General features: G+C 42.1%; 1 protein-coding gene and 1 pseudogene across 3 annotated transcripts in view; both read right to left on the reverse strand.

The window, feature by feature from the left end:
* Positions 1-16,965, reverse strand: part of ACSL5 (acyl-CoA synthetase long chain family member 5) — a 40,484-nt gene that overhangs the window by 5,634 nt on the left and 17,885 nt on the right. For all 3 annotated transcript variants that reach the window (XM_036335996.1, XM_036335995.1, XM_036335997.1), the window contains exons 3-14: positions 14,059-14,167; positions 10,711-10,775; positions 10,489-10,590; positions 9,077-9,176; positions 7,726-7,904; positions 6,982-7,014; positions 6,843-6,894; positions 6,019-6,092; positions 5,339-5,416; positions 3,934-4,068; positions 1,490-1,624; positions 936-1,031 (exon numbers count right to left, since the gene is read on the reverse strand). In XM_036335996.1, the coding sequence (XP_036191889.1) occupies positions 936-1,031; positions 1,490-1,624; positions 3,934-4,068; positions 5,339-5,416; positions 6,019-6,092; positions 6,843-6,894; positions 6,982-7,014; positions 7,726-7,904; positions 9,077-9,176; positions 10,489-10,590; positions 10,711-10,775; positions 14,059-14,167 (1,158 nt within the window). The remainder of the gene's footprint in view (positions 1-935; positions 1,032-1,489; positions 1,625-3,933; positions 4,069-5,338; positions 5,417-6,018; positions 6,093-6,842; positions 6,895-6,981; positions 7,015-7,725; positions 7,905-9,076; positions 9,177-10,488; positions 10,591-10,710; positions 10,776-14,058; positions 14,168-16,965) is intronic.
* LOC118670430 lies at positions 14,498-14,617 on the reverse strand (annotated as a pseudogene).

Consider the following 16,965-nt stretch of genomic DNA (forward strand, 5'->3'; position numbering starts at 1 on the left):
GAGGGTTGGAGGTCACTTCATGTCATAAGACCGGGAGTTCACGCCTGAGCTGCTAAGTCGTCACAACTAAGGGCTTCACTCAAAAATCAAAAGGGTCTAGAAATAGACCAACGTATGGAAAGTTATACTGTACTTTGGGAAATGTTGCATTTCAAGTCGATGAGAAAAGAAGAGTTTTTCAATAGAAGAAAAGACTAGAAAAAATATTTCTAAAACAACAAACATGAATATTATTACTATCTGAAGGACTCTTAGAAAGCAACGTGAAAGAGAACCAAATTATCCTGTGCCTGTTTTTCTGTATGGAAGTGATAGAATGATTCATGGAAGAAATACAGATGCCAATAAGCGATAGAAAAGATGTTCAGTGTTTTCATGTATCTGATGGTCTAGGATTTAAATGATTGTCAAAGACTTTCACTGTCAAAAATGTGGGAAAATAAGACCTCATGCATTATTTGCAGAAAGGAATAAAAAAACCAGACCTTACTAAAGGGAAGTTAGGTAATCCCTACTTGCCAGGATTAGTCCCCAAATTGATAATTGCATTCAATACTAACGAATATACAGGTATCCTTATCACTTCATTGATTATAACAGCAAAAAGAAAAGGTAAGTATCTCTTGTCCATCAATAGGAGACTAGTTATTTAGGTATATTCACCAAACTATTCCAAAACCATTAAATAATGTAGATCTTTGCTTGACAAGGAACAATATCAATGGGGCACTGTTTAACAAGTATGTTAGAACCCTATGCCCTTTATGTGGGTTTCCATATGCATAAGAGGTGACTAGACAGATATTTTCTCTTGATTTTGAGATTTTTTGGGTGAGTGTCTCTTCGGTACTTTTCAGTTGTGTTTTCAATTTTATTTAAACAGCCTTATTTGTTGCAAAAGTGAAATAAGCTATCTTCAAAGGTGCTTGGCTTACCGGACATCCCATTGCTGCTCGGAGGAACTCCAAGACGGGAGAGGAGATGGGGGCAGCGCCAGTGACCATGATGCGCACCTTCCCGCCCAGGTTGTCCTGTTCAGTAGAAACAAAAACACCCGCTGAAGCCTCTTCCCCTGGCTTCCTTTTCCTCCATTGCAAGATGGGTTGAACAACCCACCCACTATTGTTAGGAGAATTAAACTTGGTAATTTACAAAGCACTTAGAATAGGGCCTGGTACTGTGGGAAGGCACTTAAAATGTTAACTATTATTGTCACCACTACCCACAATAGCTGGGACCAGATCTGCATTTTTAAGATTTCCTCCTATAATTTGTATTTTTGGTCCCTTCAAATTACTTATAATCTCAACAGACCACCTTAAAAATATATATGAGAAAGTGCTAGAACCTAAACACAAAGCATTTTCTGAACTTGGACCAATTCCCTTTAGTGACAAACAAGGTTGTCCCGGAGAGATCTCAAACGGTGAGTGAATACAGAAAGTAAGCAAGGATCTCCAGTTAAAGAGATGCTTGTCCATCAACCTACCTGGATCTTTGCAAAGATGAGCTTGTCCCACAAACTGTTGCGTCTGATGATACCCCTTTTCACCTCATTGAATTTGCTGGAAATAGCCATTTTCAACATGAACTTCTTCAAGGGAGTCTTGGCTGAATTTTGAACCTGCAGGGTGATAACTCCTCTTAGTTGGAAACCTCCATAGAGACACACACCAAAGCTCATCCATGAGCAAGAGATGTTGCCATCTAGCTTCATAAGGAAGCAGCTCTCATAATAATAGAGCCCAGAGAATGATGCCCACATATAATTCAGAGCTCCAGTTCCTCCGGATACCTTGGCACACAACTTTGGCAACTGACATAATTACGTCTTCAAAAGATGGTCAGCACCAATCTACATAGTCACTTGGGACTACTAGATAATAACCAGCTCAATGGGCAGCACCCTGAGGGTTTTTGCTTTAGTAGGTTGAATAAGGTCCCAGGAATCTGACTGTTTAAACAAGCATCACCTCTCACTCCCCTTGCCCGACACACTAAACTTGGAGAAATACCACTTTCTCTATAACTGAAGTTTCCTTAGCCACAGCACACAAAGCCCAACAGACTTTTCTACTTAAATAGTTCTTCCCTGTGAACTTACTGCTGACACCGATCTTTTCTCAACTTTTACAAGACTCCCCCTAACAAATCATGGACAAAGAGCTGGAATTTAGACACACTAATAAAGTCTTGTTTTTTTTTAAAATGGAAATATATAAACCTTTATTTATTTATTTATTTATTTATTTATTTATTTATTTATATTGTTTAAAGTATTACATATAGTATTACATATGTCTTCTTTTTCCCCCACTGACCTCCCCACAGCCACTCCCATTCCCCGGCACATGTCCTTACCCCCCCTAGTAAAGTCTTGCATTTTAGAAATAAGTCCCAGAAGAGAACTGTGTGTTAATACCATATTGTAAAATAACTCTCTCTCAAAAACTAAAAAGAAAGCCCAATCAACAACTGAACAAAAATTATAACTACCAAATCTAACAATCCCATAGCACGATGAGGAGCTGTTAGAATTGTTAGCAAGTCTGATAGAAATGAGGGCTCTCAGTGTCTAGGGATCATCTGTGTACTAGCATGCCATCCGTCCTATCACTGGAGCCCCAGGATAACCCCTGGTGAGATTCACAAGCATGAAGGGGAGTGCTAGGATCTGAGCGGTGGGGCCAACATGTGGAGAATGGCCTTGTGTTCTTTCCTTAAGGCTCTCATGTCTATGGAAGTATGAGGTGCTCGGGCACACAGTCAAGAGCATGGGTGCTGTTATTATATTGCCTGGGTTCAAATTCCAGTTCTAAGAGCTCTTTGGAGAAAACAACCAAACCAAGACTTGAGTAAGAATCGTAGAAGATGAGCTTGAGACATCTTAGGCTAGGAGTCAACGAAGCTATTAAAAAACCACTCAGGTCCTGTCAAAGGACATATGAACAACACGACGGGGCTCCCAACTTCCAAAATGGGACCCCTGACTTCCAAAATAGGGAAATTTGAACACCGAGAAAAATGAGTGAAATAGATTAAACATACAAATATGCAAATCACCAGCTCTTAATATTACAAAGAAAATAATCTCATTGGCCAGTTTTAAAGATCACTGGGGCACCAATTCAGCTTTCTGAAGATTGGTAAATAAAAGAATGAAATATTTGTTGTGCCCTTATGAGAGCATCGTAGCTAGTGAATGAAAGAGAAATGATTGAATTAGAAAAATCACCATTTTGCAATCCCTAATGAAAAATAGAGCACTGATAAATGACAGCTAAAATAATTATGTGACAACCATAGCCGGTTTGGCTGAGTGGATAGGATGTCGGCCTGTGGACTCAAGGGTCTCAGTTTCAATTCCGGTCAAGGGCACATGACTGGGTTGCGGGCTCAATCCCCAGAAGGGGGTGTGCAGGAGGCAGCTGATCAATGATTCTTTCTCATCACTGATGTTTCTATCTCTCTCTCCCTCTCCCTTCCTCTCTAAAATCAATAGAAATATATTTTAAAAAATGAAAATAAAATAAAATAATGATGTGACAATTTGATTCTGTCCAGACCCATTATTAGCTGTGACTCTGAGCAAGTTATTGCCCCTGAGGCTGTCTCTTCACCTATAAGTTAGGGATATCAAGCATAGGCCTCATGTGCTTTTGTGGGGATACAATGCTTGTAGGTGCTATGAAATCAGTCTCTCTGTACTGAGCTCTTTTTCCAGATCAGGTCCAAGTGGTCTCACCCGGAGGAAAGGGTTTTTTCACAACTGCATTTATAAATGTGGCTGTAAGTAGATGTGGGTAGGGAATGGGAGGCAATGGTGGAAGTGGACAAATTCTTAACAACAGAGAGTCCCTACGAGCCTCAGTCAGGCCTGAGCCAGACAGCTCGTTCACCCCACGGTCAGCCCAGTAGAAGCAAGGCCAGTACCTTATCGTAGATCCTGTTGAGGAGTCGAGGCACCACGGGAAACAATGTGGGCTTCAGTGTCTTCATGTCATCGGGCAGCAACCGAATGTCTCCTTGGAAGAACCCAACTCTGGCTCCACACGAGTACACAACAATCTGAAACCAAAACCGAAGAAAAGGGCTCAGCGCCAAAGGACTGCTTCAGGTGGGGCCCGTCTTCAAGAGGCTGTCACAAGAGACTTGTCTGCTCGTGGTGCCTCTTAGTCTGTGGCACTAAGAAAAAACACCGCCAATGAAACAAGAACATAATCGCGAGACTGTCCTATAATTGTGAGACTGTCCCGAGTTCAGAAATGTGAAAAAGATTCTTATTAGCCCTTGCTTGTTTGGCTCAGTGGAAAGAACATCGGCCTGGGGACTGAAGGGTCCTGGGTTTCATTGCAGTCAAGGGCACGTACCTAGGTTGCAGACCTGATCCCCAGACCTGGTTGGAGCATGTGCGAAGGCAACCAATTGATGGATGTGCCTCTCTCACATCAGTGTTTCTCTCTCTCTCTCTCTCTCTCTCTCTCTCTCTCTCTCTCTCTCTCTCTCCCTCTCTCTCGCTCTCGCTCTCTCTCCCTCTCTCCCTTCCACTCTCTCTAAAAACCAATGGAAAAATATCCTCAGGTGAGGATTGAAAAAAACGATGTTTATTAGAATCAATATGTTATGGATCAGATATCAGCACTTTAGTCCAAGGAACTGGTTCGCTCCTTCATCATTTCATGCATCAACAGTATTTAAGAAATATTTAAGAATAGGGCTCACAGCCAAAGGATCACTTCACAGGGGATCAGAGAGAGGATTTCCCATTCCTACCACCACCTATGCTTTTGAAAGACCAGCATTGCTTTCAGTCCTCAAATCGGCCTCAGCCTGAGCAGCCCAGAGTCCACTCACAGAGGGTCAGCCCTCCTCCAGGGTACACCACCCTGAACGAGCCTGTCTTAGACACTCTGGACATCTCACCTGGATCAAATGCTTCTTCCCTGGCCCGCTGTGAGGAACTTCCTTTCCTCTAATCCTTGATCTTTTAAAATCTTTGAACCAAAATAAAATTAAAAAAAGAAAAACATATCTTATCCCAGGTCAGAATGAAGGGTCTACGGTAAGCTCCTGGCTCTGATCTCACTCGACTCACAGGCACCATGTGAAGGTGGGAGCAAGCTGAGTCCCAGTGGACCCACACAGACTTAGCAGAGGAAGGTACCACAGCAAGGTAGGGGAATGCCGGGATATAGACTTAGCTGTGCCCATTCCCTGTCTATGACCTTTACCTTAAAGAAAGGACTGTAATTGTTGGGAACCTGCCTTTGGAATAAAGGTGAGACTAAGCAAGTCAGGACTCCCTTCCCACATACCTGCTAGGGCCGTGGGCACTCACCTGTACAACCCTCTCAAACATATGAGCCAAGGGGAGGTAGGAAATGCTCACATCCTCAGGGGTGGGTGCAAAGCTTTCCTGCAGGTCAGGAAGGGGGAGGAGACAAAATCGGATTAATGCCAACCTTCTTTTCCAAAGAGATTTAAGACCTACCCTTGTTAACTATAGTTAATAATACTCTATTGCATATTTGAAAGTTGCTGAGAGAGTTGATCTTAGAAGTTCTCGTCACAAGAACAAAGAATTTGTAACTATGTGCAGTGATGGATGTTAACTACACTTACTATGAGGATCATTTTGCAATACATATAAATATTGAATCATTATGCTGTATACCTGAAACTATTACAATGTTAGGCATCGTTACATCTCATTTAAACTTAAAAAAATTTTTTTAACTACTTCCTTCCATGAGTGCCCCATACAGTCGTGCAGGGGGTGCCCTGCAGAACTGGAAAAGGTGCCCTGGACTGCGCTGGGGTAGAGGTTTGCAGGGATCCTCAAAGACCACAGCTTGAAAATGCACAGCCCTCCACACAAAGATGCACAGGTGTTTGTCGACACTCAGGCCCTTAACCTGTTTTGGTTTTTTTTCTTCTCTGCCTCCTCTCGCTTCAAGATTAAAATCTTATGACAGAGTCACATTCTAATGAGGACCTCTTTTTCAAGCTACCACTAACCTCCACACATCTGAGGAAAGCTGAAGCATTCGAAACAACATTTTGATGGGTTAGCATGGCTCCTTTGGGGTCACCTGTAGGAAACAAGAGGTAGAGAGAAAGACCCTTTATGTAGCAAATCGGTAACCTTTTGGCTTTGAAATAAGAAGTGACATTCAATTGGTTCTGTTCCAAAGAGGCAAATGCTTCTCCTGTCACCGAGTCTTTGTACAAGAGGTAGACGACTCTGTTTGTGAATGGTTAATGCTCCCAGAGATTCTACTGCTGACAGCCTTCTGCCCTCACACAGGGAATAGCCATAGTTCAGATAGCAACACAGTAGAAAATAAAAATCCAAGTAACCTCCCCGTCCCTTGTGTTGTTTTTATGTTGAAGACTTCAGATCTAACAATGTTACCTAGCTATCACCTTATAAACTGGGCAGATGGAATGGATATAACGGTAGGTCATCATGGGCCACGTGAAAAGCTATTAGGAGTTCTAATAGGTAGGTAGCTGCCAGGAGGAGGTGGGGTGCACAGTGATCTGTGTAGAACTATCACTGGGTTATCTTGATTGAATGGCCATTCTAGTGGTGTCAAATTGAGAGCATGGTGGGTTGGGGAAGAAGGTTGACTTTATGATGCCATCTTTAAGACCCCTGAAATTCATAGCATGTAAACTCCTCTCAGTATGTTCAATGAAGTCTATCTACTTATGCTTACAGTTTTCTATCTGGGTATCTGCACTCAAAAGCCTTAGGTGGTGAGCCCCTACCAGTGGTCAGTACTCAAGCCATGTTTTTGGCTGACCTGAGGTCTTGGCACAGCTTCATGGGCACTGACCTGTGGTCCCACTGGTAAAGCAGACGATGCCCAGGTCTTCTGGTTCAGGAGGCTGGAGGGGGAAGCACAAGGGCTTAGTCTACCATGAGCTTTGGAAGTTGAATAAGATTGGTTCAAATTCAGGAAGAAGAAAACTTACCACGGGTTTTCTGAAATTCTCTTTGCCTATATTCTACAAGAAAGAAAGACATAAGTTGAGTTGGATAGACTCATGACAAATACAGCCCTCTTCCTTTTCCATGAGAACAGATCTATGGGAACATCACCAAAATTTCATCTTGGGTCAGGCTCAGAAGCCCTATGGAAAAGCGTAAGGTCTAAATTAAAAACCTTAAGAGGGAAGAAAGACCCCAAATGTCTAAACTTCCACCATACTTTTAGGCTTAATCATCTAGGACCATTGCTAAATCTTTTTGAATAATATGTTTAGTTGACATTTCCAGGCTTACTACATACCAGTCACTTTCCTGAGCAGTTTATGCAATTATTAACTCAGTTAACTCTCTAACACCTCTGTGAGACAGAGATTACTTTATCCTTGTTTTACAGAAGGGGAAAGGGAGATACAGAATAACTTGCCCCAGTTCACCTAGTTCCAGGACCGTATCCTTAACTACCACCAACCACTGCACTTATAAATCCTCCACTGAGAACTCTGTGCAGGCTGGCCACAGACTTTTCTCCTCCTCTGCCATGGTTTCTGAGTTTTCCTGAGGAAATTGTTCTCAAAGCTTCACAGCATGAGTCTAATTTACTCCTGTCCTGCCACCCCTGGGGAACAACAGCCTGTGCATTTGTGGAGATGTCAGGCCAAGTGGATGACACCAGATGCCCATGGCGTCAGGCCAGCCTTGGAGTTGTGAGTTGTGTTGCAGACCATTACCTCAGCATCCAAGAAGGATAAGAGCTCAACTCCGATCTTGTCCCCTCTTTGCTTCAGGTCATCCTCGAAGGGATTCATGAGGATGATCAGTTTCAGGCCTGGAGTGAGGCCCTTCTCCACGTTTTCGAGCAGGACTGATGCCTTTTGGGGTGTATCACAGATCACCATGGCAATATCAGCTGAAAGCAGAAACAAGAGCCAGAGGTCATCTTCCTGCTCTGCCATGGACCTGATGCCTTGGGAGGAGGAAGGGGTTTTTGAAAATTTCAAAGCAGTGGGTCCCCTAAAGGATATTAATTATGTCTGCAAATCTGATGGTAATGCGTAAACCCTAAAACATTCCATTGATAACAAAGAAGCTTAATTGAAGCAGAAGCAGAGTTCCCATGTGTGCTGCCAATTGAGTTTAGTCTCTAGAGAAGCCACAAAATTCCTTCTGCTTAAGAACACAGATGACTCTCAAATCACTTAGGTGTGGTCCTGTCAATGTGTTTTATTTGGGGGAGGCAGAATGGGGGTAGAAGGGAAAGGAAGGGGCAGATGGGATTGTAGCAGACAAGCATTTTGTGATTTTAAATGTTAGCCTTTGCTTTGATACTTGTTTACACAAATAGCAAACTCCTGATTGTGTCTAAAGTTCAAGTGGATCACTTCACTTAATCTACTATTTCTGTGACAGAAAGTAACATCTTGGATATGTGGAAGGGCTGTTACTTGTCCATTGAACTTGTACTTGTTGAGAATGGTAGTGTTTTCTACAGACTTAGTATAAACATTGGTCTATGCCGGTTAACTGTACTGACTTACACTGACAAGAATAGGAACTTAGACCGGAAGTTTCACAGTGATTAGTCATCCACTCTGGCCTTGTCTCCAGTGAGGCCAAAGTAAATAGCCTAGTCCTCTAAACTCCATTGTCATCCTATGTCACCTTAAAGCACATTTCATTGACTCCTCTATCTGTGCCTATCCCTGCCTCATGGGCTTTTTGTAACTTCCCTGTAAATTCTATGTAGGTACTACAAGACAGCAAAGACGTGAGCATTTTTCTGGCCACAGCATCCCAAGTCTGACTAGTTTGGCTCAGTGGCTAGAGTGTCGGCCTGTGGACTGAAGAGTCCCAGGTTCGATTCCAGTCAAGGGCATGTACCTTGGTTGCGGGCACATCCCCAGTAGAGGGTGTGCAGGAGGTAGCTGATTGATGTTTCTCTCTCATGGATGTTTCTAACTCTCTATCCCTCTCCCTTCCTCTCTGTAAAAATCAATAAAATATATTTTTTAAAAAAGCAGATCTTGAGGAATTATTCAGCTTTAAGAAAGAAGCAGTTGTAATGGAATAGCCAAGTCTTACCCTTGTTGATAATGTATATGACGGCTTCTGCTCCCAAGGTATCATACAGGGGCACGGCTACCATGGAGTACGTGTAACAAGCTAACTCAGAGATGATCCACTGCATGGAGAGAAGGTCAAGTAAGGACAAGAGAGCACTTGGAAGAGGAAAAGTATTAACTTAGTCATTTAGCCAACAAATGATTTTGTGGCTACTTTGCATTTTTAAAAAAATCACTGTGGGGCCTTAGGGACTACCACAGCTAATGCCTCAAAGGACAGTTAAGTAAAGGAGATAAGAGGCACAGAGCTAACTATAATACAAAGGTGGGCCAGGATACAAAGGTAGAGTGTGATGAGTTCTGTCCATAGGAGCTATGGAAAGCATTAGGGAGCTTTAAGGAGGCAGAGGTCACTTTCAGGGGTGGGGTAAAGGGGATCGGGAGCTGCTTTGGGGAAAGTGATGAACATTGGGCAGGGGTTTGAAGGACTGGTACATTTTGGTTGTGGAGGGGGAGGCAGAGAATGCATTCAGGGAGTGAACAGAGGTAGGATAGCATGATGTCAATGTATACACACCAGGAAGCATGAAGAGGGAGAGAAAATGAGTCTAGATGCCATGGGCTGAATTGCAGCCCTAACCCCCAATGCCACTCATATTGTACCAAGTAAACCAAGGAAGTGATCAAGGGTAAATGAGTTCTAATCCAACATAGCTAGTGTCCTTCTAAGAGGAAGAGACATCAGGGATGACAGAAAAGGTCATGTGAGGACACAATGAGAAGGCAGCCAACTGCAAGCCAAAAAGAGAGGCCCCAGGAGAAACCAAGCTGAATGACACCTTCATCTTGGACTTCCAGCCTCCAGAAGTGTGGGAAAATATAGTTCTGTTGTTTAAACCGCCAGTTTCTGGTATTTTGTTATGACAGCCCTGGCAGGCTAATTCACTAGGTTTAGTTCCTCATGGAGGCTGGGTATAACAAATTAATTCCAATCATCGTAATGTCTAAAATTGGCTTTCAATGGCCAGTCTCCATAGCAATGGATGCCTTGGTTTACTTGGTTCAACATGCAAGTTCCAATTCTGATTTGAATACGTCCTTTTCTAGAACAGCCTCAAACTCTTATCGGCCAGTACCTTTCAGCCGCCTCATTTTCATCATGCAACAAACAGGCTGCCTTAAAATGACTCTTAATGGGCTGGGAAATAAGAGAAGTCCAGTCACCTAGCTTAGAGCACCACACATTCAAACAGGAATTAAGGAGGCCCAGAGCTGTAACTTTCTCAAGGGGAAAAATGTTGAAAGAATATGAGATCTTTAAATAGTTTTGGTAAGTCCTCAACAAGTGTCAGAGAGCTGGATTAGGGGTGGGTTTAAAGTCCTTAGACTTAGCCCTGACTCATTTTCTTGAGTTAACTTCAATGTGGTTACCTCTGGCCTGTTTTGAGCAAAGATGCCAACAAATTGGTCTGGTGATGGCTTATATCCTTTATACAAAAGACAGGATCCCAGGTACTCTGCTCGATCAGACACCTACAAAAGAGAGAAAAAGAAGTGGGGGGGAGGGGGGGAGCAGTCAAAACCCAAAGGAGACCATTAGCTTGGCTTATCACATTAGCAAAAGAATCTATCCCAAACATGGGCCTCACTTACCTGCTTGTAGGACAGCCATCTGTAGGGCTGGTTTGGTTTTCTGTATCCCAAGCAAGGCCCATTGTCTATAAACATAACGTTAAAAGAAGATTAGTTTCATTTGCAAATCCTTTGGACCAGAGAAGTTAAAGGGAATTAGGAAGAGACAAACCACATATTGTAAATCTCGTTAGAATGTGAACTTCTCTTATGTGCCAAGGAAATTCAAAGGCAATAAGTAATCAGTTCTCAAAAGTAAACTACATTTGAAACATGTAGGAAATCCTAGAGAACAGAGTGGCTCAGTGTTGGAATATGTGACCCCCATGGTAACAGGCATGAATATGGACTAGCCCACATGATGTGAACCAGTAAAAGTCCGCAAGTAAACACAGCCTGAAAGGGATAATCTTGAATTGATCTTCCCTATAATACAAAAATGTATGCTCAGACAAATATAGAAAAAAATCAAAATATGAGCTGTTAATGTCACATATCTACCATTATTAACAGTAATATTATTTTCATAGTTCCTTTGCACATTCTATAAAGTTCTGATATGTGTGTGCATGTGTGTATGTATGTGTGCATTTATCCTGCTTCCTTTCTCTGTTTGATATAAACATTTCCATGTCATTACTTATTCTCTGTAGCGATTTTAGTGGCCTTATTTTGGCCAACTGACGAAGGGTTCTACTGTAGTTTACTTCTCTCATTGTGGTTACTAAGATCATTTTCAAGTTTGACACCTTAAATAAACCAATGGAAAATATTTTCAAATTAATCATTTCAAATTTAGCGCATTTTCTTAGAACAGAGTTCCCAAAATGAAATGACTGAGTTGGGAGCTGAGGGAGGTTGGAATGGCTCAGGTTTTTTATATGTAGCACCACAGTGCTTCATACACCCCATTGTGACAATTTCTTTTTTCCCACTGGCAACATTTCAAGTCATAGACACTAAATAGTACCCTTTGAAACATGTCTTGTGGTTTGATAGGTTTAAAAAATTAAGGCTTTAGGTCTACAGTTCTTTAACAGCGAGTCAAGTGGGACCTTTCCCTTGTTTGTTGAACTTTGTTGGCTCTCATCTGTTCATGTACTTTGCCTGTTTACAGGAGAGTGTCTCCTGAAAGGCTAAGGCTCAGTCACAGGAACCACGGAAGTTGATATGAGGCTAAGGAACATGCCTAACTGGCTGAAAGGCCGAAATGAGACCAAGTTATAAATAGAAAAGTACACGGGAGGGGACTTGGACACAGTGGCTCTAGCCAAACTGCTGAGAGAGAATCAGGTCTTGACAAAAGGAAGCATTCAGAGAGAGTGTTACTAGGAATCCAGAGGTAAATACGTAAACTTCCAGACTAAGTGACAGAGGAAAAAGGAAAGAAAGCAGGAAAGAGATAGCTGCTCTGATTAGAAAGATATAAAAATAAGTGAAGAGACTGTCCACAGGAAGTGTTAGTACTTTTTCTTCCTGCTGAAACAGCTGCAGAAAAGCTCAAGAAGTCAAGTCCCAGACTGTAATTTTCCATGAAACTGGGCAAGTCTTGTGCTGTTAGGTGCTCAGCCCAGAGTGTGTGCCTCAATGGTCTACCGATGAGATTGCACACACATGAATTACTAGGGATAGCTACCATTGAGGGAATGCTTACTCCGTGCTAGGCACATTCGCTCACTTGGTCTTTGCAACTATTGTTATCCCCAGAGGTGACAATATCTGAGAGTCAGAAGGGCCTGGGATGGCTTCTTCAAGCTCACTCAGTAGGTGGCAGAGCTGATGAGTGTGGAAAAAAACCACCCTGCATCGCCTTGTCACTTCCCTATAGGTGAAAATTCTAGCAGAGGCCCATGGCTGAGGAACAAGTCAAATAATTGGCCCAAAGGGACACCAACTGGGGTCTCATTAAACTCTATGTCCTAATTAGCTTCAGTCTAATTAGCCCAAGTCCTAATCAGGCAATAGCCTAGCCTGTGGTTAACTTCCTCAACTCAGATCTCGCTTGTGTTTTAAGGTGTGGCTATCTAGAAAGAGTCCACCCATTAACAACTGGGCAAAATCACTGGCCTGAACTGGTTAGAGTTGAAACTCCAGCATGCAAACTCCTCCCCTCAACCAAGCATTATTAAAAATTCAGATTCTTAGGCCTCACTATCGGGAATTCTGATTCAGTTTAACAAGGTGGAGCCAGAGGACTTCATTTTAAACATTATTCACAGGCGATTCTCGACAAAGACCATCTACTCTGGGTAGAGGTGAAAAGATGTATTCAATCCCAGTAGGGATCAGAGGTGTCATTTTTCTGTGGAAACAGGCCAGCTTGCTCCGGTCTGCTGACAGGAGGTGCCGTTTTAACTTTATCTGTTTGGTTTTAATTTTGTATTGAAAAAAATATCTAAATGAAGTATCTTATGCAACATTTTCTAGTTCTGTCACCTTCAGAATGTTCCTGAACCTTCAAGTCTCTGGTCTTTTATTTTAAAAAGTGAAGAAGGTAGTAACTAATCCTTGAAGTTTAGGGAAGATTAGTAGATATTAGATGAGCAGTGCCTATTGCATAATTAGCACTTGACAGGAGCTGACTATTAAACATCATAGTCATAGCTAAAGGCAGAAGAGAAGGGAGGGATAAGAAGTCACATAGACAAATCTATGCTTGGACAGAATGTCACCTCAAAGAAAAAAGATCTAGGGAGGGCTATAAGCCAATAGGTTTTGAAAGGAAACCAGTGCGCCTAGCATTGTGTGCAATGATAAAAGATGTAAGTACTGAGGATTGATACATTCCAAGTGAACGGACTAAAGCCCATGTGGCCCTCTTTCTAAGAAAGTTCAAAAGATAATTGCCTCCTGTGATACCAAGAGTAGCAGCCTGGGGCCGTAGTGTGGTATTGGGGTCAGGACAAGGTAAGAAGTCAGGAGGCCTAAATGCTAATTCTGGCTGAGATCCTGCATCTGGAGAATTGCATTTATGAAGAGCACATTCCTAAACAACTATGTACTAACGTACTAGTGAGTTCATAAAAATACTTTCATGCATATTATTGCTGACTGTGTAACAACAACTTGCAGGGAAGTTCTTGTGTTGTGAGGGACAGATTCAGAGCGGCAAAGTGGGTTGCACAAGGTCACACAGCTAGAGATGGAAGGACTGGATTTCAAACCCAAGGCTGCCCTGCATTGCTTCCTGATATTGTGATTTTTCTAATTCCTGCCTCCATTCCAACACTGGTAATGTGCCCTGCATTTCATATGTAGGGATTCTACCCAGACCACAACTAGGTGTTTAGAAGAGAGACAGGGAAGCAGTTAGAGAACAACACCCCAATCTGAGTCTTCTCACAAGTCAGGTGAGACTGCCAGGCTTACCAGACACAGCAAGTCCTCTTTTAAAAACTTCATACATCGTCTTGGCATCTGAGAAGTAGTAGCTTAGGAGTTCATTGCTCTTCTCGCGAGCATTCTTCCGTGCTCCTCCCTAAGACGTAAGACCACATTTAGGGCAAGCCGAGTCTCTCACCACCCTTTCCAAACCTTTATGAATTGAATAGAAGGGAATGTAAACGCTGACCATTGAGGTTACAGGGACTCCCCCCCCTCCCATCCTATTCAATCAATCAAGTCTTTAATCTCAAAACTGAAGTCTCCACATCATAGAAACCCAGAGACTATCACAGTTATTTTTTGAGCCATCTCCCACCACCCTTCTAGAACACACACACACACACACACACACACACACACACACACACAACACACATGAGAAATGATAATGTAGGTTTTCTTGGTTGGTTTTTGCTTTGTTTTACCTTATATCTCCCCAGGAAAACATAGCACTATTGAGTGTCTGTTACAGAGAACTTCTATCTTAGGTCACAGCATTAAGAGTCCCTGGTTTTGATCCTACAACCTCTCTTTGAAATGATCTATATAATATTATGTTTTATCCTTTAAAAATTCATACCAAGTTTAGACATCTATGAAATTCATACTGTGTTCTAGACACTATAGATGCAACATAAGTTAAGACAAAATTGCTGACCATGAGCACCTCATAAGTGAAAGCTTTTGGAGTGTGGGGTAAGAAGGGAAAACACACACAAATATAATACTGTGATGTACATGCTGAAATAAAATATATTTGGGAAACTAATGAAGACACCCATTCTGTATTAAGTAAAAAAGCTAGAGAGAAGAAGTGATATTTCAATGGAAACTTTAAAGATAAACAAGCATTGAACAAGAAGATGTGGATTGGTAGAGGGGAGAGAAGGATGATTCAGAGTGAAGGAGCAGCCTGAACCAAAGCACAAGGGCAAGAAAACACACTGCAGAGCCTGGTGGGCAGCCAGAGAACAGGGTATTTGAGAAAGAGGGAGTGGCTAGGGATGTGTTTAGAAATGTCAGCTGGAACTCCAGGGCGTCATGTGGATCTTGGAGCTGCACTGGAGTTACAGGCATGGTCCAACCCTCATGAAAGTTAGTCTAGAGAGAAGCAGGCATCAATTACATAAGCACAAAAAAGGGGCCATTCAAGTGCAGGCTAACACATGATCTCTGAATTGTCTAGAGCATTGGAGAAGATTTCCACGAGATGTCGCATTAAGTCAAGAGGTTAAAAAAAAGGTTTTGGCTAGTAGAGGAAGATAAGGTCTTGCCATCGGTTTTCAGAGATGGGCTGAGGAAGAAGGAACAATGAAAAGTGATTTGGATTCAACTTTAGGCAACTGGATAAGAAGAGATGCATTTAACTACAATGGAGCAGGAAGGGAAACAGGAAAGGTTATGGGGTGTGTGTGTGTGTGTGTGTGTGTGTGTGTGTGTATGTTTAGGGAGATGATATGCAATAAAGAGACTCATTGACCTTGAGGTACTTGAGTGTCACTGAGGTGGACTGGAACTCAGGGGAAAGGTCAGAACTTGAAAGTCAGATTTGGATGTCATAGCCTTTTAGGTATAGTTCCAAGTCATAGGAGAGGGAGGATTTTCTCAGATGTGAGGAATTAAAGCAGGGAATGGCAGACTCTGATCTGAACTCACATCTGGCCTGAACCTGCTTTTACAAATAAAGTTTTATTGGAACAGAGCCATGTTCATTCAATTGCATATTGTCTGATGCTTTCACACAACAACAACAGAGTTGAATAGTTGCAACAGAGCCCATATGGCCTGCAAAGCCTGAACTGTCTGGCCTTCACAGAACATGCGTGCCGACCCCTGCTTCAGAGGAATGAAGAGATGGTGATGCTGAAACTCTAGGCTGAGAAGAGGAAAAAACCTCAGAGGCAAAGAAAGGCTGTCTTGGAATTAGAAAGAAATTTCATTGAAGGTTATGAAAGGCAAAAAGAGAAGTTGTAAAAAGAAGTCCCAAATCAATTGAGAGGAAGGTCGAAGGAGAAACCATTGAATTTGGAAGTTAGATTATGAGTGACCCAGAGAAGTTTGGGGAGATGGTAGTAGTAAAGGTCTGACATCAGTGGGTTGGAGCTTAAATGAGGAAATCAACAGACTACTCTTAAAGAACTCTGGTGGAAAAAGGAAGGAGTGGAAAGAGATGGTAGCCTGAAGCAGCAGGATCAGTGGGAGAGGACAATCATACAAATGCACCAGAATAAAAGGGAACGTGGTGGGCAGTGCAGTTAACTCTGAATAAGAGTCTCACATAGAGGAAAGAAGTTCAATAAAATATCAGAAGGGGGTTAGCTTTACAAAGGAATGGGAATGCTTTCTTTCTCTGAAAAGGGTTGAAGACGAAAAATGACGAAGAGAACATTCTTAGAGCTTTCCCTTTGCTCAGTGATATAAGAAGCTGTATGATTTGGTGAAAGTTGGGGGAATTGAAGGGAAAGGTTCAATTTCTGCCTGTTTTAAGAATGAATATTAACTCAAAGCTGGAATTTAACTAAATAACTCACATTCCATTTTCAGACATTGGGTATCTCAATGAAAATATTCTCCTAGCCCCAAAGTCCTGACTCTGTCATCTAGATCAGCCATTTTAAATCTTTTCATCTCATGGCACACATAAACTAATTACTAAAAAATATATTTTTGGCTGATTTGACAAAAAATATAGGTATAATATTGACTCATTCACACTGGATGGCTATTGTTGTGTTGGCTGTTGTCATTTCTTTTTATATTTGACTATCTAAGGGAAAAGAGGTCAGTGGCACTGACTAAGCAATCAGGTATGGTGTATAAAAAAAATTCTTGCACCACACCAGTTCAAAATCACTGCTCTAGATCATACGTTGGCAAACTTTTACAGTAAAA

The sequence above is a fragment of the Myotis myotis genome, unplaced genomic scaffold (assembly GCF_014108235.1).
Source record: "Myotis myotis isolate mMyoMyo1 unplaced genomic scaffold, mMyoMyo1.p scaffold_m19_p_15, whole genome shotgun sequence".
NCBI classification, from domain to species: domain Eukaryota; kingdom Metazoa; phylum Chordata; class Mammalia; order Chiroptera; family Vespertilionidae; genus Myotis; species Myotis myotis.